The sequence below is a fragment of the Mytilus trossulus genome, chromosome 8, assembly GCF_036588685.1.
Source record: "Mytilus trossulus isolate FHL-02 chromosome 8, PNRI_Mtr1.1.1.hap1, whole genome shotgun sequence".
Classification (NCBI taxonomy): Eukaryota; Metazoa; Mollusca; class Bivalvia; order Mytilida; family Mytilidae; genus Mytilus; species Mytilus trossulus.
Window position 1 is genome coordinate 53,562,270 of NC_086380.1, and position 23,275 is coordinate 53,585,544.

The 23,275-nt window shown below is 32.3% G+C and overlaps 1 protein-coding gene across 1 annotated transcript in view; it reads left to right on the forward strand.

Annotated features, from left to right (window-relative positions):
• The window catches only part of LOC134727759 (uncharacterized), a 124,383-nt gene extending 110,753 nt beyond the window's left edge, over nt 1–13,630 (forward strand). The window contains exons 17-20 of the mRNA XM_063592146.1: nt 7,785–7,818; nt 8,565–8,842; nt 10,623–10,665; nt 11,981–13,630. Of these exons, the coding sequence (XP_063448216.1) occupies nt 7,785–7,818; nt 8,565–8,842; nt 10,623–10,665; nt 11,981–12,264 (639 nt within the window). The 3' untranslated portion in view covers nt 12,265–13,630. The remainder of the gene's footprint in view (nt 1–7,784; nt 7,819–8,564; nt 8,843–10,622; nt 10,666–11,980) is intronic.
• Nucleotides 13,631–23,275: the final 9,645 nt, after the last annotated feature.

A 23,275-nucleotide genomic window follows, 5' to 3' on the forward strand; every position in this document is an offset into this window, starting at 1 on the left:
TGTAACTACTATATATTTTGTGAAAACCTCAACACTTTATGATCAACCACCTTTACATTCTTTCATATCTTCTCTATGTTGGGTCTATTTTTCTTTTACGTAAGTCAGTTGATAATTACGTCATGTCGCAAATATGATTGTTATGCTGAATGTTCTAAACGTTTTGTTTTGATAAATCTTTGTGATATAAAAACCTCAGGATATTATAGTCTAACGGCTTTATGTTGTGTTTTTACATATGAATCCTTAGTGAAAAACATAATACATCATGCTATAGTTCATTAACGTTTTGCCGAACAATTGATACTCTCTGTTAGCATTCATTACGTCATATACATATAGCTTTTACATTATGTTCAAACACCTTATACATTATGTGCAAACGCTTTTAAAGTTATGTTCAAACAGCTTATACGTTTTGTGCAAAAATCGTTTACGTTATGGGCAAACACCTATTACGTCATGTGCAAATTCCTATTATAGTTTATACAAACACCAAAAACGTTAATTGCAAGCACCTATTACGTTATGTATAACCCCTGTTTCATTATGTGTTAACACCTAATACGTTAGATACATATACCTATTATATTATGAACAAATACCTATAACGTCATGTGCAAATGCCTGTTACAGTTTTGTGCAAACATCAATAACGTTAAGTGCAAATACCCATCACCTTATGTATAACACCTGTTTTTCTTTGTGCAAACACCTAGTACGTTCAGAACATTCAGCATAACAATTGCATTTGAGAGAGATCGCAATGACTAACTGACTTACGTAAAGGAAGAAAAGACACAACATAGAGAAAATATAAAAGAATGCAAAAGTGCTTGATCATAACGATTGGAGGTATTCAGATAATATATAGCAGTAACAGCATAATGTAATGTCTGATGCACACACCAAAGTTTAGCAACGACGTTCATACAATTGTTTGACCAAACAAATAATAAATTTGACATAGCACAGAGATGCAGTGGCCGGTAATAAAGGCACCCGCACACAACTTACAGAACAAATGACAGGACGTAAAGGCAAAGCGACAAAACACATTTACTATTTTCACTGTAAGACAGTTCCAGCGTTCAATATATATTCGCTCATTGTGCGTTCTTCTGCAAACGTTCATATAGTTACCCTAGGACTTATAAAAATCTCTATAAAATGGCTCTTTAATGCAGCAGATAATTAATATCATGTTTTAGTTTTTGTCGAAATCATTGAGGAAATAACGTTCAGCAATGTATGTTGTTTTGTTATGTTAAAGACCATCTATAAATTTGCCTAAATCGGTGTCCCGCCCTGATTATTTGATCTTGTTATATTACTTAGATCCGTTTATGGAGGATTCAATTGAAATTATAAAAAAATGGTATGATCTTTACTGTACCAGATCTACAAAGTTTCTTCAATGGTGTTCGAAACCAAACTGATTTACAATTTATCTTTATTAAAAAACTGAATAGCTGTTAACCCAAAAAGGACAAAAACCCGTTTTTTTTAACTAACAACAACTACCCCTATCTTCAGTTAAGAGTGACGGACCTCTTATATGAGAAATGATGCAAACTATGTAACAAAACAGGTTTCAAAAGTTCATTTGACATGTTATTATTATTTATGTTCGAGTATTGGATAATTTCTTTTGGAAAAATATTCTAAAACGTGCATTTCGTCGTGTTGTAAAAAGTAAAATTACAAAAAATATACATGTATATGTTACAGTAAATAGGTGAAATTAGGAATTACACGTAATTACTAAACATTTCAGTAAATACCTGTAATTACTAGCCAATTTAGTAATTACATGTATTTACTAGTTGTTTCAGTGATTACTGGTAATCACTGATTTTTTTTGTCAATTTTACAGCTATTTACTAACTTGATGTTTTTGTTTTAAAATCAAAAACATAATTCAAGATACCAAATAAGAGAGTAAAGGGGTAGGGATTTTAAGGGAGCTTTCTTGGGGATGTATGAATATAAGGCACTCAAAAGTGCATATACTCTTTCGTGTTTGTGAATTGAAACTGGAAAATGGTTGTTTTATAGGTTTTGAAACTCCGTAAATATATGCATGCAAGACAATGATATCAATCCAAAATTGATTTTCATAATATTGTTAAAGTAAAATCTCCATCATGCACTGTGGTTTAAAACTTTAAAATAACTTTCTCCAAATATCCTGGATTTCTATCAAACTTTGACAGAAGCTAAATGTTTATGATCATAAGATAGTATCCAAAAGTAAAGTTTGTTAAAAAAAAATCCTCTTTTTCGTATATAACTTATAAAAGGACTAGTATTTTCCTAGTTAACATTACATACACTCTGCAGTTAAGTTTTTAAAACATAAGATTTAATAAACCATCCTGGATTTTTACCCAATTTTGACCGAAGCTTCTTACAGTACTAGTCAAAAGATAGTATCTAGAGGAAAATTTTAATATTTTTTCCACATTTTTGTTGAGCCTGCGATTAACAGCAAAAGAAGGCGAGACTATTTGTTCTGCAAAACCCTTACAATTTTAATAGTTTAATACATCAATAACCCATCTTCAGCTAGGGGTTGAATCGAAGGTCACATGAATATGTATTCAATGAGATCCAAATATTCACTCACAAGTGCACAACTCATCAACCTTGTTTCTCAGCTGATTTAACAAAATAGAACCAGATTGGCTGCTAACAGTTAATTATAATTTCACTATATCAATTTTATTAATGATTTAACAACAACAAAATTTTTTTTTTTTTATATCTCGAAGCTAATGCACATAACAGTTCATTCCAGCTCTTAACCCGCTACATAGCATTATCTTATCTGTATAAGGTAGTAAGTCTAAATCTTCTTCAAATTCGAAGTTTTCTTTGGGAGAATTTTCCATTTCTGATTTCCATGTCTGCTGAGATTGGTCAAAAATTATCTGTATAATGCTCAACTTTAACCATTTTGGATTAAAACTAAAGTTACTCTGATTTAATCAAATATTTGAAAGTCCATATTTATTCAAGATATTTTTGATACAAATCAACCATTCAAAATTTTAAGAGTACTATCAAATCACCTGACCATAATACAACATTGTTTTAGCAGTCAGTAAATAGGTGTAAAAATTCATTTTAAAAATAGTAATTACTGGTAATAACTGGACCATTTTAGGAATTACTTGTATTAACTAAGTGCATCGGGAATTACCTGTAATTCCTAAATTTTAGTAATTACATGTAATTCCTAATTTCACCTATTTACTGTAACATATATACCGAACTCCCAGGAAAGTCCTTAAGCAAATGGAAAAATCAAGAGCTCAAACCCATCAAACGAATGAATAACAGCTGTCATATTCCTGACTTGGTACAGGCATTTTCTTATGTAGAAAATGGTGTATTAAAACTGGTTTTATAGCTCTCTAAACCTCTCACTTGCATGACAGTCGCAGAAAGTTCCATTATATTTACACCGATGTTCGGACAAAATAAACAGACATAATAGGTAAAAGTTGTTAAAAATAGGGGTACATGAGTCAATATTGTGTTATAATCTTAATCACTATAAAAACAAACAAATTCATTTTAAAAATAAATAAGGCCGTCAGTTTTCTCGTTTGAATTGTTTTACATTGTTATTTCGGGGAAATTTAAAGCTGACTATGCGGTATGGGCTTTGCTTATTTTTGAAGGCCGTACGGTGTTAATTTCTGTGTCATTTTTGTATATTGTGGAGAGTTGTCTCATTGGCAATCATTCCATATCTTCTTTTTTTTAAATATGTCAACAAAGAAAAACAAAAAGGCATATAGACAAACCACATAAGCAAAAACGGTAGACAAGAATACAAAATTTCACCATAGCACAATAACTCAATGATGGGATAAATAAGTACCTTGCCACGGCAAATGGATATTACCAAAACCAGAATAAACAGTCAAAGTTATAATTTATAAACACAAATACTATAACACTATTAAGATGATATACACCGTTAGAACCTAGAATCTATACTTCAAAACCATGATTGTGTTTTATTTGTAGAGTTGATACGGAATATTTATGACAAATTCTTGGTGTCTTCCGATAATTTTTTTAAGAAAAAAGACGAGACGTTCTTTGACATACCCAAGGTTTCATCAACTTTCTGTTCAGACTCAGATGACGTTTTACAACGCATGAATAGCAGGTGCAAGCTCTTGATGCGTTTATTTTTCTACATTGGTTAGAGGTATAGGGGGAGGGTTGAGATCTCACAAACATGTTTAACCCCGCCGCATTTTTGCGCTTGTCCCAAGTCAGGAGCCTCTGGCCTTTGTTAGTCTTGTATTATTTTTATATTAGTTTCGTGTGTACAATTTGGAAATTAGTATGGCGTTCATTATCACTGAACTAGTATATATTTGTGTAGGGGCCAGCTGAAGGACGCCTCCGGGTGCGGGAATTTCTCGCTACATTGAAGACCTGTTGGTGACCTTCTGCTGTTGTTTTTTATTTGGTCGGGTTGTTGTCTCTTTGACACATTCCCCATTTCCATTCTCAATTTTATATATGATATGTAGGTGGGGAAATCGTCTCGTTGTGTTACATTAGCGCTGAGATAACCGCTTAGGGCAAATTCGATGTAAAAGTCTAAAACTGAGGCAGAGGAAGCAGTGTCTCTTGTTTCTGTAACTTCTAGTTCTGGATGATATATAAATTGACGGAACATCATCAACATACCTCAATGTGAAATTAAATGATCCGGCTTCTTAAATCTTCTTGTTTATGACAAGTGTCTGAGTGAACTCCGACTCATATGAAAATAAGAAGAGGTTGGCAAGGAGAAGCGCATTGCTCGTTTTAATAAAAAAAAAATATCGACAATTTGCTGAAATTCTATCTCCAAATCTAACAAATATGTTGTCAATAAGACATTCACTTGTTCCTCAGTTTTACATGTTTTACTTATCTGTTCACTATTTACAAAATATGCCGTATGTTATCCCAAAGTGATGAATTTATAGAAAATGCTACCATTTATATGTTGAAAATCATTTTAGATTGTTTCTTTTGAACTATTTTTCAATTTCACATGGGGAATTGTGGTATAAAGATAAATATAAAGTTTGATAGAACTAATTTTAAGGAAAGATCGATTTTGTTTTTGTTTTTTTAGAATCCACATATGGTTAATACCACTATGCGAGTAAACAGTTTCATAGTATTTTTGAAGACTATCTTTCAGTACGGGCAGAATCTTTAACTTACGTTTTGAAATTTAAGTTTCGAGTCACATTTTGTCTCCTTTTAGACAGATACAATAACGAAAGTTAATTACGGTTACAATTTTATTAATTTGCTTTTTGTTATGTCGACTTTTGTCTTGCAAGCGTCAACTTTAATTATGACAAATCCATTGACAATTATTGAATTATTGACTTAAACGTTACAATTTAGTCTACGATTATCAACTTAAGGTAGTCTATAGTTATCGACTACAATCTTAATAGATTATGGATAGATGTAACATTAATCTTGATATCATTTCCCTAAATCACGGATTTATCAACATTAATCTCCAAATCTTTAAAGTTCTTCTTGAAGATTCCGAATGCTATAATCACGGTTTATCTTCAGATTATCGACTTAAATCTTAGACTTTAGCGAGACAATAATTGTTATTAAGATATGTACTATACGTACAAATTGAGACAGACTGAAGGACAGTGTTCATATAAATGTTCATACATACTCGTGTTCGGTTATAAAGATGTAATAGTTTGCTGTATGACGAAATCGACCGTATGTCAATCAACTTAAGCAAAACACTATCAATAAATTGTAATTATCGTATACAAAAATAAACAAGAAAAACCCTAATTTACCCTATTAACATGTGACATTTATCAAAAACCTTGAATAGTTGTGTGATTCCTCCGTCCGAAACCTCATTTATGTGAAACCCTGAGTAGTTTAATTTGGTTTTAGATGCATGAATTGTTTTCAGTAATTCCTACATCAAACAAATTATCTTCAAGATTAAACATGTTGAACTTGATTAGTCCAAATATTCAGTTAATAATGTATTGACTATTTTTTTTTCTTTTTTAGGTTGATTCTTAGTTAAATCAGTACATAACAATAGTCCTTGAACGTTCATCGCTCAGCGATCGGTCATCGTCCGTGTAATAAAATTGAGAATGGAAATGGGGAATGTGTCAAAGAGACAACAACCCGACCAAAAAAAAACAAAAAAAAACAACACAACAGCAGAAGGTCACCAACAGGTCTTCAATGTAGCGAGAAATCCCCGCACCCGGAGGCGTCCTTCAGCTGGCCCCTAAACAAATATATACTAGTTCAGTGATAATGAACGCCATACTAATTTCCAAATTGTACACAAGAAACTAAAATTTAAATAATACAAGACTAACAAAGGCCAGAGGCTCCTGACTTGGGACAGGCGCAAAAATGCGGCGGGGTTAAACATATTTGTGAGATCTCAACCCTCCCCCTATACCTCTAACCAGTGTAGAAAAGTAAAAGCATAACAATACGCACATTAAAATTCAGTTCAAGAGAAGTCCGAGTCTGATGTCAGAAGATGTAACCAAAGAAAATAAACAAAATGACAATAATACATAAATAACAACAGACTACTAGCAGTTAACTGACATGCCAGCTCCAGACTTCAATTAAACTGACTGAAAGATTATGATTTCATCATATGAACATCAGGCACAATCCTTCCCGTAAGGGGTTTAGTATCATACCATCATAACATATATGAGAAGAACATAACCCGTGTCATGACAACAACTGTTTTTAGAATAAATGTGTTTAGTTCCGACGCAAAGACCTTATCAGTGACTCAATATTAACGCCAAAATATGCAATCTTTAATGACTTGACAACAGTATCGTAATTATATCCCTTCTTAATAAGTCTATTCAAAGGTTTTGTAAGTTTATGAGGTGAATACTGACACCTTTGTGCTTTATAAAGAATATTTCCATAAAAAATTGGATGTGAAATACCTGAACGTATAAAAAGTCTGCATGTTGAGCTATATTTACGAATGATGTCTTTATACCGATGATAAAATTTAGTAAATGTTTTGACTAGTTTGTGATATCGAAAACCCTGGTGTAACAATTTTTCAGTAATACATAAATTTCTCTCGTTAAAATCTAAAACATTGTTACATACACGAGCGAATCGTACAAGTTGAGATATATAAACACCGTAAGATGGTGACAAGGGAACGTCACCATCTAAAAACGGATAATTAACGATAGGAAATGAAAAATCATCCCTTTTATCATAAATTTTAGTATTCAGCTTTCCGTTAGTGATATAGATATCAAGATCGAGGAAAGGGCAGTGGTCATTGTTAGTATTAGCTTTATTTAAAGTGAGTTCACCAGGATAAATTTCATTAATATACATACTGAAGTCGTCATTATTGAGAGCCAAAATATCATCCAAATATCTAAAAGTATTATTAAATTTGTTTATCAGATGTTGTTTTGATGGGTCTTTGCTTATTTTTGTCTAACTCATCGTCCTTGCATTGTACACTGTGCATTCTTTTTGTATTCATATCGCGCTCGTCTGTATCTTCGGTGCATTAATTGTATTTGTGTTTAGTTTGAATGTTTTATTATCTGTTGCATATGCTAACAAGTATGTATACGTTGCGCAGTTGTATATAGTAATATACGTATACCAGTTGTGTATAGTTTTGAATATTTCAAATCTCATTTTTTTTTAATACTTGACTTTTTGTATATTTTGTCCTGTAGATGCCTCGTGAAAAGTGTGACACATCTTGCCAAGGTACGTGATGTAAACGACCAATATATGCTGCTTTTACTTTTAGTTAGTTTCAATTACAAAATTTACGTACACGAATTATATGTATATTAGTAAAAAATAGTTGTGTTTATTTGACGAAGTTATTAATTGTTAACGACACGTATTGTAAGATGATGTGGAAGCCGTTCCATCTGTATTAATAATATCATATCATAGAATGTAACAGGCATTGGGAGCAAGCTTAAGTTACTTTACCTGCTGGTATGTAATGAAGATGCATCAACCTATATCGTTTGCACTTATTATAACCAATTATGTAGTAATGTTAAGTTTAATTGTGTTATGTGTGATTAAACATACTTTTCCTGTGGTATCATCATTACCTATATCATATACTAGTATATGCTTGTTGACAACAAAATATACCTCCAATATTTAGCTATCCCATTAAAATGTGATGTAACTATACACTGGTATCGATATTTATATATAAAACAATACAATTAAAGGTACACTGCTAATCTTAAATAGGTACACAATGTTTAACAAAAATCGAAGAAAACATTCGAAATGAGAATAACCTGATGAAAAAGTAAGATATGTGTTTCTCTTATTTCTCACTAAAATATAGAACTTTTTATTGTGGGTTTAACTTTTATTTTCGTTTTGTTTTAACCAGAATCATTCTATACAGGTACAACTGTACTCATTAGTAATAAATTATAAAGCCTCTGATATATATTGTTTTGTCTTTAATTTGTGAACAGGGTTAGGCAGACTGGAAGTAGAACAATCTCCAACAAACAAACACCTAAGACGACTGGCTGCTAGTCTCGAAGATAAAGATTGTCGGGAATTGTTGATAAGACTCGGATTAGACACAATAGTATTGAATAATTTACAAGAGAAATTTTCTCCCTCCGCTTTTCATGAAAATGACTACAAATATACAGCCATGTTGAGATGGAAAGGTATTGTGACTGATTCGTCCTTCATGACTATTGCAGATGCATTTGGTGAAATTGACAAACACTTACTGTGTGAGGTATGAAGAATCGTAAGCTACGTATTGTCTCATTCACAACTAAATATAGTATTAATAAATACAAACTGACAGTCATGTTTTTTCTTTGATCTGAAATTACTGCTTTACGCTTAATCTCATGGACGTTGAATGTGTACAAATTGATAGTTTAGATTTAGATGCATAATGGTTTTCATAAGTTGTTATTGGCCTTGAAATAGCTGTCAGTAACTGCGAGTAATCTCAGATCTGTGCTTGTCCCGGGGCAGGAACCTGTATTTGAATGGTGGTTGCTTTTTGTTGCAGTGTATCGTATTTGTTTTACGATTATTATTGTATAGTGCGTTATTTTGTTTTAAACCATTGTCCTAGGTAAGGAGAGGGTTTTGCACCACATAACTAGTCTAACTCGCTTCATCACGTATGTGCCTGTCCGAAGTCAATGTATGACGAGTGTTGCTATGTAACATATTTGTTTTTCGTTCATTATTGTCTACATAAACAAAAATAGTTTTTTCTTTTGAATTGTTTTACATCTGCCAGTTCGGAGCCTGTTATAGCTTACTTTGCGGTGTGGGCTTTGCTAATTATTCAAGGCTGTACGGTCACCCATATTTGTTACTTTCAGTGTTATTTGGGCTTTTATTTAGAGTTGTCTCATTGGCAATCATACCAAATCTTCTTATTTCTTATAATCATTTCACATAAGAAACGTTCAGTTAACACAGGACATAGTGCATACTGGTAAAGATAAGTAATATGATTGAAAATGCGAAAACTACCCCAAAAAAAAAGACAAGGACGTGAACAATATCAGATCACGCTAATGCCTTCAATAATGAGCAAAATTGAAACTCCAATGTAAGCTATCAAAGGTGGCATAAGGCTACCTACTACCACCACTCGATTTAAAAGCTTTGATTAGAACAGAAGAAATACTGGGTTATTCACACGAAGTAATATTTCTTCGTTGAACCTTCATATATGAATACATTTGAATAAAAATGAAAGCTTCGTAAGTCCAATTTTGGCTTTTTGGTTTACCTAAGGAAACCTATAGTTTCAAATAGATTATTTTGGTGAATGATGCATGCCGATTGAAAAAACACAAAAGGTGTTATGGTGAACAGAAGCATGATACAAATGACTGAGAATCTCAATAATGGATGGATGAATGGCGGTTTTACGTCCAGTGTCAAATTAAATACTTGTATACAATCAGAATATGATTGTGTGATTTGAAATATGGAACTTTATTCTTGTATGACATCTTGAGCCATATTTTGTACGTGATTGTTAATCATGTTATAGTGAGATGTCAGGCTTCATGGACACATTATTCTGACTCCGATCCGACCCGTTTTTGCTCTTACTCGTAAAGGCTGTATGGTTCGCAGCAAATATCAATCTGCAATTCTTTGGTTTTACCCAGCCTGAGTTCGAACGCGCTGCAACGAGCCCTCCGAGACGGTGAACATCAATAAATTCATTCTTTCGAGTGTGTTTCATGACTTATTTACCTATATTTTGTCCTTTTTTGTTTTTTATACTAATTGTACAGTGTAAAATAATTAAAATGCTCAAACATGTCCCTATGTGATGCAACATCTATCATGTGACCTACTTGTATTTTATATTTGATGAGTTTGTTTGCAAGAGAAAAACTCATATTGTTTGAATTACATACCTCTCACAAGCTTATGTATTTGTATGTGTGTTGTTTGTATGTGTTATTCATAGAACATGTATTTTACACAGTTTATGTTTTGATGGATATCTCAATTGACTCCTTTAATTTCAGGTGATTAGAGACGTAAATGTAGATGACGTGCTGACGAGGTTTAGTAAGTGCAGAATTATATTTATACTATGCATGGAATTTGTTGTTAGAACTTATAGGTAGAATTTGTGAATCAGGACATCATAACACATACAGAATTCGACGACCATGTAAACAATTAGCGCAAAAATGATTCCAAATCAATATTCCAATTTTGAATCAAAAAAAAAAATGTAGTTTTTTCTTTACATTTTTAAAAAACAGCTTTATGATCATTTTAACATAGGTATGACATGAATGGTGGTCCTGCCTCAACAATGATCGCATGTATCTACTGGTATCTACAAGCGTTGGAAACTACTGTCAATCATTTTTTATTAACCTTCCGAATTTATTTTTTCATACTTTAAGCATTATGTAAATAGAGGATGACAAAACATTGTAAAACAAATTGATTCAACTGAACAAAGGTAAACAACTATAAATTCATAACCTCCTCAATATGAAATGTTCCATATTTTGAGTAAGAGCTAAAGAAATTTCGGTAATTTTGAAATAATTTGTCCTATTGAGAAAATGCAAAGCGACTTTTAAACTTGTTATTATTATTTAACAAAAATGCACAAAACACTAAATGTATTATCCAGCTTATGTTGTATAAAATTACTTAATACCTTTTTCATTAGTTAATTGTGAAATTCAAGACATCTTAAATGTGATTCAAAGGAAAAGGGGAGGAACGACAAAAATCCTGCAGTCTACGAAACCAATTTATTGATTCCTTTCTTTTTTAAATGCTATTGGTCATATAACACTAGATTTATGATATAGTGGTATAAACGATTTGTAGTTACTGGTGAACAACCAAGAACAACACAAATCAGTAAAAGTCGGAAATTGGCACTTATTGCACTTCAATGTAATGATTTTTACTTGATATTACTTGGCTAAAATCGTAAAAAACTACAAACATGCCAAACAGTCTGAACTGGACCCTGCTTTTACTCATACTGATACGTCAAAAACTCATACTCAACCAGGTTGATATGGTCTTAACCTCTTCTTGATCTGTATGTAGCCATTAATCAACTTGTTTTGAATGTCTTAACAATACTCAGCCATATAACTTGATTGAAAGAATACCTGTTGTTCAAATTTTCTGCCAAAGGAAATAGTTTTTGCAAAAAGTAGACTAAATAGAAAAAAACATTCTCGAGAGAGAGAGAGAGAGAGAGGTGGTACCTGGTGAAGGTAAATCCAGGGCAGTGCTTTGGACACAGAATATTTATCAAGTTTTGTTTTACTTTTTAAGGCTACATTACGTTTCCCCGGAGTGCAGTATTTGTGTGAATGAAGTTATCATGTACTCTTAATTTCAGGTATTACAGAAGACCAAGCTAACAAAACACCTACCAACACTACATTGCAGGAACTGTCCAATCATATAGGAAATAGCGGCATACAGCTTGCAGTAGAACTTGGATTGCAGAGCGCTGAGATTGAAGGAATTCAAAACGATCACAGTTGTAAACTGTTACATCAAAATAAAGAAATACTACGAGTTTGGGGCCAGACAAACTTTCCTAAGCCAACAATTAAAGAACTGATTAAAGCTTTACAAAGGATTGGCAAAAAAGATTGCCTGCGGGAAATATCATTTTAAACAGCTCAAGATGATAATAAAAACTATTAAATGTAGACTATAGAAGGAAACACAATGCAAGTCGATAGTGTATTGCACGTGATCATGCTTTTCTCAGACTGTGTATGACTTTGCCACATTTCATCCGTGTGGTAAATGAAACTTTAGTCTGGGAAAACTGTACCTCATTCTTGCGTTCGAAACTAACTTTTGATTAGCTTTGATAGCTGTGAGTACTTTCAGTTTTGAAACAATGATTTGTATAGTTTAGTTTGTTTCAGCAAATATCTTATTTGTAATTCAATTGAAACAATTAGCCTTGTTTATAACATTCTACCTTTACTTTTTATTTTTAGATATGTTTTTGTTTTGTTTAATATTTTTCTAATGTTTGATATTGTTTATCAGGTCTTTCCACCTTTTCCTGGACTGATTTTTCATTTTCATTGGTGGTCTGACACTTTGAGGTTGAAAGATCAAGACCATGTTATCAGTTTTGAATTCTACTCTATTGCAAGCAGTGAAAAACATGTTTCTAATTACGTCAAAAGTCAAATACTAATTGAGAGACCAACATCGGTGGAGTTATTCTCGAAAGAACTTACTTTTGAACAGATGATTTCAGGAAAATTCGGCACAGATATTTTTTTTTAACATCTAAGACTCAATTATCACACTAGTAAAACATTATATATCAAATTTGGTTATAGTCAATGGTTATTGAAATGTCATTAAAAAAGCTAGAGATATCTCTACAAAGACAAATCAAAACTATTTAATTTTGTAGAAAAATAGTAGGACTGTTTTACATGGTTACCTAAAAGACATCTCCCCTTTCACATATAACACCGGCCTCGTACTACTGGAACATGATTAAGTCTCAAGTTTTTATGGTTTAGACTTGACGAAAAGTTACATTGAAAACCAGCATACAAACTGACCTTATGTACACCGGAATAAGCTTTTTTCAATTATTCTTTGTAAATGTACCTCACAATTTAATATTTTTAGAATCATATAAACGCGAACTGATAGTTTGCCAACCGGAAATAGCAAAGTATCTGAAAACATGCAAGCAAATATAAGAAAATGATATACGTTTTGGCTCAGTTTATAGAAATCTATCATTATTAGATAAGAATGAACATGTTTCCAACGTTTATAGCCAATTGATAAATACATGGAAACCTTCGGGGAACACCTCCATTTTTTAAAGAAAAGAACAACAAATTATGTACATTGGCATCTGTGTAAATTTAGTTATCTATGACACGTTTTTGTTCGTTTTCAATTTTTGTTTACAGAACAGTTAAACCATATAAGGTGGAGAGACCTTCAGTTGTGCTTTAAACAATTGGTTTTAATTTTAATTATATTTTTATCTGATTATTTGTTCTTGTTGAATTTCATTTCTTTGTATTTAGCTAATAGAACGTACAAATTCTACCACTGCATCGAGTGCGAGACAATAATTAGGTCATCAAGTCAGTTCATGTTTGAATTTAGAAAGCGAGGCTTGACGAGCGTTTTAGATACTTAAGATTTAACTGTATAGAGAGGATAAGAATCGTATTGCATAAGATATAATTGTGGAAGCATTGCCACCAATGATTTTTTTTTATGATATACAGACACACTTCATTTCTGTATGATCTACAAAAAAATGTGTTCTTTAAATGTGACGTTATCAGCATGATCGCCTTTTTTTATGACGTCACAATTTCAGAGAAATGTAACAAAATTAGACGCCATCAAAAATTTGACAAATGTAGGACTAAGATGAAACCAATCACAAGTTGAATTGATTAACATAAACTAACAGGTCAGGAAAAGGATATACAGATGGGTGCGGTCCTAACCTTGACAAAAGTTGACTTGGAGCAGACTTGATGACTGCTTTCTAAGTTAACATGAGAATTTTTAATCAGACAAGCAAGTTAACGTCGGCGTTGGTACACCATACCTATGGTCTGCCTTTTTTAGGACTCCTGCAGACCTATCTACATGTGGACAAGTCCATTTTAATCAGTCCTGAGGAGAGGTCTGCTCCAGACCAGACATGTGGACAAGTCTGCTTTTGAACAGTCCAGAGGATAGTTATGCCCTAGACCAGACATGTGGACAGGTCTGCTCCTGACCAGACCAGTATTGTAGCCATCGGTCTAAACAACTAGACCACGAACCCACAACGCATCGGATCAATATTCTTATAATCATGGGATATCAACATAATTGTCGTCGTTGTTTCGTTCCCCTTTTTTACATGTCTTTTCTCAGTTTTCTTTTTACTTGATGCATTTATACATGCATGAATATTTCATTGTTTTTTTGCTTTTGCATTGGATTTACTATTCTATTTTATGCAGAATATTCTAACGAAAATTGTACAGTTTCCGGATACAAACGGTGTGGTAAAACTATTAACAATCTCAAATTTGTAAGATTTGTCGAGAGATTCTTCTGGCTCGTCTGTGCCGATTATCTTATTATAACTGATGCATAAGACGTCCCAAAAATATCCTCAATGTGTACTTGAATGAAATAGTTGCCACTTGACGTTTAACTACAAACAAAATAGATCAACCGACATAATAGATTAACAGTAAACTACTCCCAGAAGAGAACCTTATACATGTCATATACTTTATTATTAAAAAGAACAAATGAATTCAGACATGTCAGTGATTATTTGTACTTTGATGATGCGGCCTAAAAGATTTGTTTTAAACACCATCCTGAAGTACTACCTCTAGTGACTGTTCAATATTATGAATACAGAGATGAAAAGCTGACACTCTCAATCTATGCATACAATTTTTTGCATAAATTGTTTTCCAATATCATTGCTTTCATTTGCGGTCCTACTTAAGTTTGCACAGGAGAGCCAGAAGAATAAAAAATATGACTGATTTACTATGCTGGTATATATATTTACAAATTAAAATGAACCTATGCTCAGGTTCGTTTAAGCGGTCAAAAAAATGTTGTTGTACAAGTCAGCTTGAGGTATCAAAACTACTAAAATTTTGTAATTCATCAATATTTTGAATAAAAGGAGGACATGCTGGGCACCCTAAATCTATGAGAACAAAAATTTGTTGTAATTGTATGCAAAATTACTGTCCATTGTATTATTCATTGAATCCTGACATAGAAAAAAAGGCTGATTAACTATATAGATTTACAAATTAAAGTGCTTATCTGGTCAGTTTTGATCGATGCGGTCAAATAACTTTGTTGTACATGAGGTATTAAAACTACTGACATTTTGTTACGTTTCAATATTTTGAATAAAAGGATGAAATGCTGGTACCCTTAATTTATGCGAACACAAATCTGTAGTTTTTGCACTGCAATATTGCTGTCAATTGTATTATACATTGAAACCTGACATAACAAAATATGACTGATTTACTATGCAGGTATATATATTTACAAATTAAAGTGCACCTATTGTCAGTTTTGGTCGATGTGGTCAAATTATTTTGTTGTACAAGTCAGCATAAGGTATTTATACTACTGACATCGTGTTACGTATCAGTATTTTGAATAACAAGAGGACATGCTAGCACCCTTAATTTATGCGAACAACAATTTGTTGTTATTATATTGCAATATTGCTGTCCATTATTTATACATTGAATCCTGACATAAAAAATATGGCTGGTTTACTATGCGGGTATATAGATATACAAATTAAAGTGCACAAATGGTCAGTTATGTTGTACAAGTCCGCATAATATATCAAAACTACTGAAATTTTGTTACGTATCAATATATTGAACAAAAGGGGAACATGCTGGGACTCTTTAATTTGTGCAGACAAAATTTTGAAGTCATGTTTTTTAATGATTCTTTCAATTTGTATAATAATTTTTATCCCTAAATTAAACTATTGCTGATTGTATCTACATAGATCAAGGACGTAAACTAACATCTTATATACGTCCTTCCATAGATATACATAATAAAGTGCAAATAAAGTTGAATATATATTCAGTGTCCGTTATCATTGTAACCAATATCTTTTTTTAATTTATAGATTGGCAGATCTCAGATAAATTGGTGTAGCAAACGTTTTATGCGTACTTTATTTTCACATATTTTTGTTTGATCCTGTTTATATAACGGAAGTATTATTGTTTATGTGTATATAACGGAAGTATTATTTTTTATGTTTATACTCCGAAACAAAGATATTCATTTTTTTTTTAAATGTAGAGCGGTCCTGCATGGTTACGAGTTAACTTAGTGTTGAGCAGACCAGTCAAAAGTTAACTAGGGAACAGGTCTGTTTTCGATTGGATTTGTCAAAGCAAAAGTTAACTTATATTAACTTTACCGCAGGACTGGTTTCGTAGTTAACTTATGTTAACTTATGACAGGACTAGTTCAAAGTTAACTTATATCGTTGTTCTCCTCTTATATTTAATGCGTTTACCTCAGTTTAAGTTTGTTACCCCGATTTTGTTTTTTTTGGTCCATATATTTACGAGTTTTGAACAGTGGTATACTACTGTTGCCTTTATTTGTCATAATGGCCAATCAGCTCATGATAGCGACCGTACATTTTATTGAGTGATGATAGCCGTGTTTTAGCAACTTTTGAGAAAGCAGTATTTCTCGTATAACAAAATCAACGTACTTTGAGCTAGCTCTAGAGTAACGTATCATTTGAGACAAATATACTCTATATGCAGGTGCCGTTGGGATATTGCTACACAGAAATGCAAAATTGACTATAGGCAAATTAAAATTATCGCGTTTGTCATAAGTTTTGGTATTTAAACTACCATCAATAGTCATTTCGAGAAAAAGGTCTTAAAAATGAAGCAGATTTATCTGTGTCAGTAGTATCTTTAAGTTCACTTGGATATATTAAATGTGAGTGATCAATGAATCTTTTATTATTAAGAGACAGTACATCATCAATACACCGAAAAGTGAAATTAAAAGTCCGGGCTAATTTGTTTTTTTTCTGTAATTTCTGTAATTTGAGATATAAATCCCCATAATAATTCCAAAATGACATATCAATATTTATTTCATTCAAACACACATGATTTATAATTCTGGAAAAGACTAACAACCAAATTTCAGAACCAATACGAACCAACCAATACAAATGTTACCACTTGAAATATATTTATGCACATGATGTTGACATTTTTCTGTCTACATATACAATCATGATTTAAAAATAAAACATATGTTCATACAGTTGACATATATAGTGCTACACACATTGAATTATAACTATTTCGATAGAAGACCTAAGGAATTGATCGAAAATTTATACCATATATAACAGGTAGATGGATCCGTTTAGTAAGGAGTATATATTAAGTAAAATTGTTTTATTAAATGCCTATTTGGTCTCCTACATTTGATGTATCGCTGTGTTCACTTTGAGAGACATGTTTTATCATTTTAACATGTTTAAAAATCAGCAATTATTAAAACAAACCCACTGTTTTCTCAATTATGTTCCGGTTGACTTTCACAAATTTACAATTACCACGATACGTCAATTAATGGTGACAGATTTGTATTGATGATCAAGCCTCATAAATAAACTAAACATATACAATGTACAATCAGAATAACATAACCTGTTTTGTCACTTTTAAAAACTCTAAATATAAAAAAAATCTCAATGTAACCTGCTTTGTTTGTTTTCGCCGTTCTAAATTTAATCTCTCACACAAAAAGTATATGGAATACAAATCGATCAGTAAACAGTACAGATCAGATATATCTTTCATACCGACGCTTCTGGGTCAAAGATTGGTCTCTTGGGACTATTAAAAATATTACTTAAATAAGTTATTTTATACATTTTTGAGAACAATAGTAATTAAACTTATTTCAGGAACAAATGTAAATGATTTGGGTTATACATGTACGTTATAAATTACTTCAAGTCTTAATTAATTCACAAGTATCTATCTCTCTATATCGGTCTATCTTCAAGATTTTTTGGAGGAACATTATATTGTTATAGTCCCAAGAGACCATTCTTTGACCCAGAAGCGTCGGTATGATAGATACGTGCATCCGAAAGTACATTAGTGTTTCAGAAGAATTAGATTTTATAGTTCATGAGAAAAATAACCAGATGAATGACAATTTGTTCAAGATAATAAAATCTGTATCATTGGACACCTATGAAAATAATAGTCTGAAAAGTTACTTATATGAGAAATATTTAAAACAGCCTCGTTTTTAACATTACTTGTACTGGTAATTTTTAATTGTTACCTGTTTAAGTAGTGCCCTTGACTGGTTGATGAAACTCATAGTATAAAAGCCCTACTATAGTTTCACGGAGAGACTGATAACCTCTGTTCAAACACAGAGGAGTCTCTGAATACATCGGTGTGAAAAAAAAGATACAGCAATTTTACTTTGAATATACATGAAACATTTAATAGTTTCTCAGTCTTTTAGACATCATACATTTTTTACAATGACGCATTGGAATTAATTGTTTCGATCTCATTCACATTCCTTTGGTGAAATATTTGCCACTGACAAATGGCATATACCATACAGGAAGCATAATTTACTCTCTTTTAATTTGAAAAAAACATACAAAAAACGTATAAATCAGAAATACATCGTAAAATGTATATGTGGAGAAAAAAATACCAATTAAAGGTCATAAACATGTTTATCTTGTGTGTAAATATTGTTGCTGATCTAAATTTTCTTTAAATCGCCATTTTCTTTTAACAATTTTTTTTTTTTTTTGGATAGTGAATTGTTACAGTTTATTGCTTCATTCAAGAAGTAGATTTTGTTTAATAAAGCAAATGTGATATAATTTTTGAATGTTCATAACCCAGTGTGAAATAAATGTACTTCGGTGGAAAAAATCGACCACTGCACTTTAACCCCAAATAAGAAAAAATGCACCATATTTCGATTCTGCGACCAGGCAAACATTTAACTTTAATCATTTCTCTATCCAAAAATGTATAATTTAGCCTGCAGGTAGGGTGGTCCATTAAAGTTGAAAATTCATCGACTTTGTCACTCCACTAATTGTTATGTCAGCAATCTAATTATTAGTACATTTTGGTTGTGCAGGTCTATCTAAATTGATTCTGACTGAATTCTGATATATATGGAACTATTAATAGTATTGTTACATTTATCATACCTTGTTGCCTCAATTACCACAATTTTCACAGAAGAAAAGAATTCTTGCAACAGCCAAAAACACAAACCCTTCCAACATTTCAAAATAAACATGGGGGTTTTATGTGCAAGATGGCTCTCATAGTTCTACAAAACCTTTAAAGGGGCTTTCAAATTCATTTTAATGTTGTTAATTTGCTTATTTATACTTTTATAAATGGTGACAGCGGTATACTACTGTTGCCTTTATTTGGCAGGTATACAAACTGAAGGACAGAAAATCGCAGGACATAAATCAGGTAAATATGTGTCATTATATATATGTTGTATGTTTTTTTATTTTAATTTTTAACCGGATTTTTATGACAAAAATGTCGGTTATTGATTTTGGGATGTACTGCTGGCTGCCGGGCGGTCGGCAATCAAATGTTGTCCGTGCATTAACTCATGAACCGTTCAACCAAAGCTTTTAAAATTTTAATATGTTGTTACTGACAACTAAATAAAGGTAAAGTTTAATAATGGCTATTTTGACTTGTACCGTTCAGGAGTTATGGTTCTTGAAAGATTGAAAAATGAAGTTTCAAGTCGAGTCAGTGCATTTAGGATGAACTGTTCTACAAAAGCTTCCCAAATTTTAATATGTTGTTACTGACAACTAAACGAAGGTCAAGTTCAATAATGGCGATTTTGACTTTTACTGTTCAGGAGTTATGGTTCTTGAAAGATTAAAAAATGGAGTTTCCAGTCGTGTCCGTGCATTTATGCATGAACTATTCTGCCAAAGCTTCCCAAATTTTTATATAGTGTTACTGAAGAAAAAATGGAGGTCAAGTTCCTTAATGAAGATTTTTTCTTTTACTGTTCAGGAGTTATGGTTCTTGAAAGATTGAAAAATTGTGTTTCCAGTTGTGTCCGTGCATTTACGCATAAACTATTCTACCAAAGCTTCTCAAATTTTTATATATAAAGGGCAATTTGACATACTGTTGACTCATTATTATACGTTGGATACCAATGTTCGTGGTTTTCATTGGTACAGGTGAACCACGAATCAAATATTCAACGAATACCCATTGTGTATAGGCTTTGTATGCAGATATTGACAAAACCTGGAAATCAAATATCCACCAAAATCCACGAAAATTGATACCCACTAAAATAAATAAATTCGCAGTACAACAGGGGAAAGTGACATTACCCATACTAAATGTGAACATGTCAATTTCACACAAATCAAGGATACACGCGCATTACACATAAAACAAGAGAATACGACCATTACTTTTAAAACAGGAGGAAAATAGAATTACGCGTTAAAACAAAATACCGCCATACTCATATAACAAAAAATGGCCATAACACATCGAAGAGGAGAGAATGTCCATACAACAAGAGAAAACGGACATTTAACATAAAAAAAACAAGACAGTACATCAAATACCCATATAAAGGGAAAAATCAGCCATTTCGCATACATAACGAGAAAGCAACCATTACATATGGTAATTTCACGTACAACAGGAGAAACCAGCAATTGTATATGCAATAAAAGAGAACGGCCATTAGATATACAACAGGAACAATGGTTATTATGCATATAACAGAACAACGGGCATTAAAAAAAAAACAAGATAAAGCGGCCATTACACAAACAAACGAAAAACACGACCATTACATATGAAACAGTAGAGTACAGCCTTTAAACATATAAAAGGAGAAAACAGAGATTGATATAAATAACAATAGAATACCGTTTCAGATACAACAGTACAAAATGGTCGTTACACAAAAAACAAGAGAATACAGCTATTACACATCTAACAGGAGAAAACGGTCAGTACACAAACAAAAGGAGAAAACGGCATCTATACATAAAACTAGAGGAAACGACCATTACAAATAAAACAATAGAATACGGCTTTAACACATACAACAGAAGGAATCGGCCAAAACACATGATACAGGAGAGAACTATCATTAGACATAAAACTAAAGAATCGGCTATTACACACACAACAGGAAAACACGTTCAGCTCACATACAACAGCAGAGGACTATTATACATAAAACTGGAGAATACGGCTATTACACATATAACAGGAAAACACGTCCATGTCACATACAACAGGAGAGGACTATCATTAGACATAACACTGGAGAACACGGCTATTACACATGCAACAGGAGAGAACTATCATTAGACATAACACTGGAGAGCACGGCTATTACACATGCAACAAGATATAACTATCATTAAGCATAAAACAAGAGAATACGGCTAATACACACAACACGAGAATACAGTCATTATACATTAAACAAGATAATACGGCTATTACACATACAAGAAATTAAAGGAATCGGCCAAAATACATACAACAGGACGGAACTATAATTAGCCATAACACTAAAATATACGACTCTTACACATAATACAGAAAAAAACCGGCCAATTCACATACAACAGGAGAGGACTATCATTGGACATGAAACTGGAGAAAACGGTGATTACAAGATTATAAGAGAATACGGCTGTTACACTATCAACAGGAGAAAACGGCCGTGACACATACAACAGGAGAGAACTTTCATTTGACATAGAAATGGGGAAAATACCTTTAAACTTATATATGTTCCTATTGGTATAAACACAATGTGACCTACCTTTTTTGTTCCCTCTTTTATATTTCTAGATGCCTGTACTTTGTCCTCCGAATTCGACCTACCGAATATGATTTATAAACACTTTTGTTCTTACATAAGCAACAGGACTAGCGCCATTTGTGCCGCATGATCTGCAAAGCGTATCAGACCATTTCGACATTTTTCGATTTCAATTCTTTTCAATGAAATTTTCAGTTTGCTTTCAACAAATGAGTTTTAAATTTTCTTGTTATATTTCGTCCCAATTAGTGTACATTAACACATACACTCTAGACGACACAAACTCTTTGGATGACTCTAGAATCACTGTTGACCGACTTTTGACTCCATATTACACAATTTTCCGAGAGGTTACCTATAATATGTGATGTTACATTCTGGTATATTCTAAGTTCTTGTATTCATGATATATGAGAGGAGTATAATTAATCTTGCAATCGCTGCAATTAGCGGAAATAACAATCATGTATTTCCACTATTGTATTTGTTTTTAGAAAGACCTATTGTATTTGTTCTGGTTATATTCTTTTCTTCTGCCAAGTTTCAAAACTTATTTTGTGGTGTCGCAAGATGTTGCTTAGAATTTTTGCATATGATATCTAACAGTTATTACGATTTTGAGACTGAACCTGGTAAGTCAACGACTTTTCATTGTAAGAGTTACCTCACCAAACGTTGTTTTTTTTCGTGCTGAGTTCTCCTCCGTAACCGAAAAAAGTAACAAATCTATTGTACTAAATTGCTTGTTATATCCTATAGATGATTTGTCATATTCAACCGAATCAATTCTTAGACGCTATATGACAGTTATTCCCACTTTTGAATTTGACAAAAGGGATATGTCAATGTATCACATGAATGGATTAACCTAAGGGACGTGTATTTGAGGTCCTGAGGTCATAAAAATAAATTTGAGGTCAAGTTCACAGGTCAAGGTCATGTTTTAAATTTTGATTTTCCATTGTTCCGATATTTCCTCTGTAAAGGTAAAAAAAGCGACACATTAATTGTACTATATTGTTCGTTATATTCTAAAGCCGATTGGTCATATTTAACCGAATCAATTCGTAGACTCTGTATTACAGTTATTTCCACTTTTAAATTTCACATAATGGATATGTCAATGTATCACATGAGTAGTAAGTAATACAGACCTTAGGGACATGTATTTGAGGTCCTGGGTTCATCAAAATAAATTTGATGGCAAGGTCAAAAGTCAAAA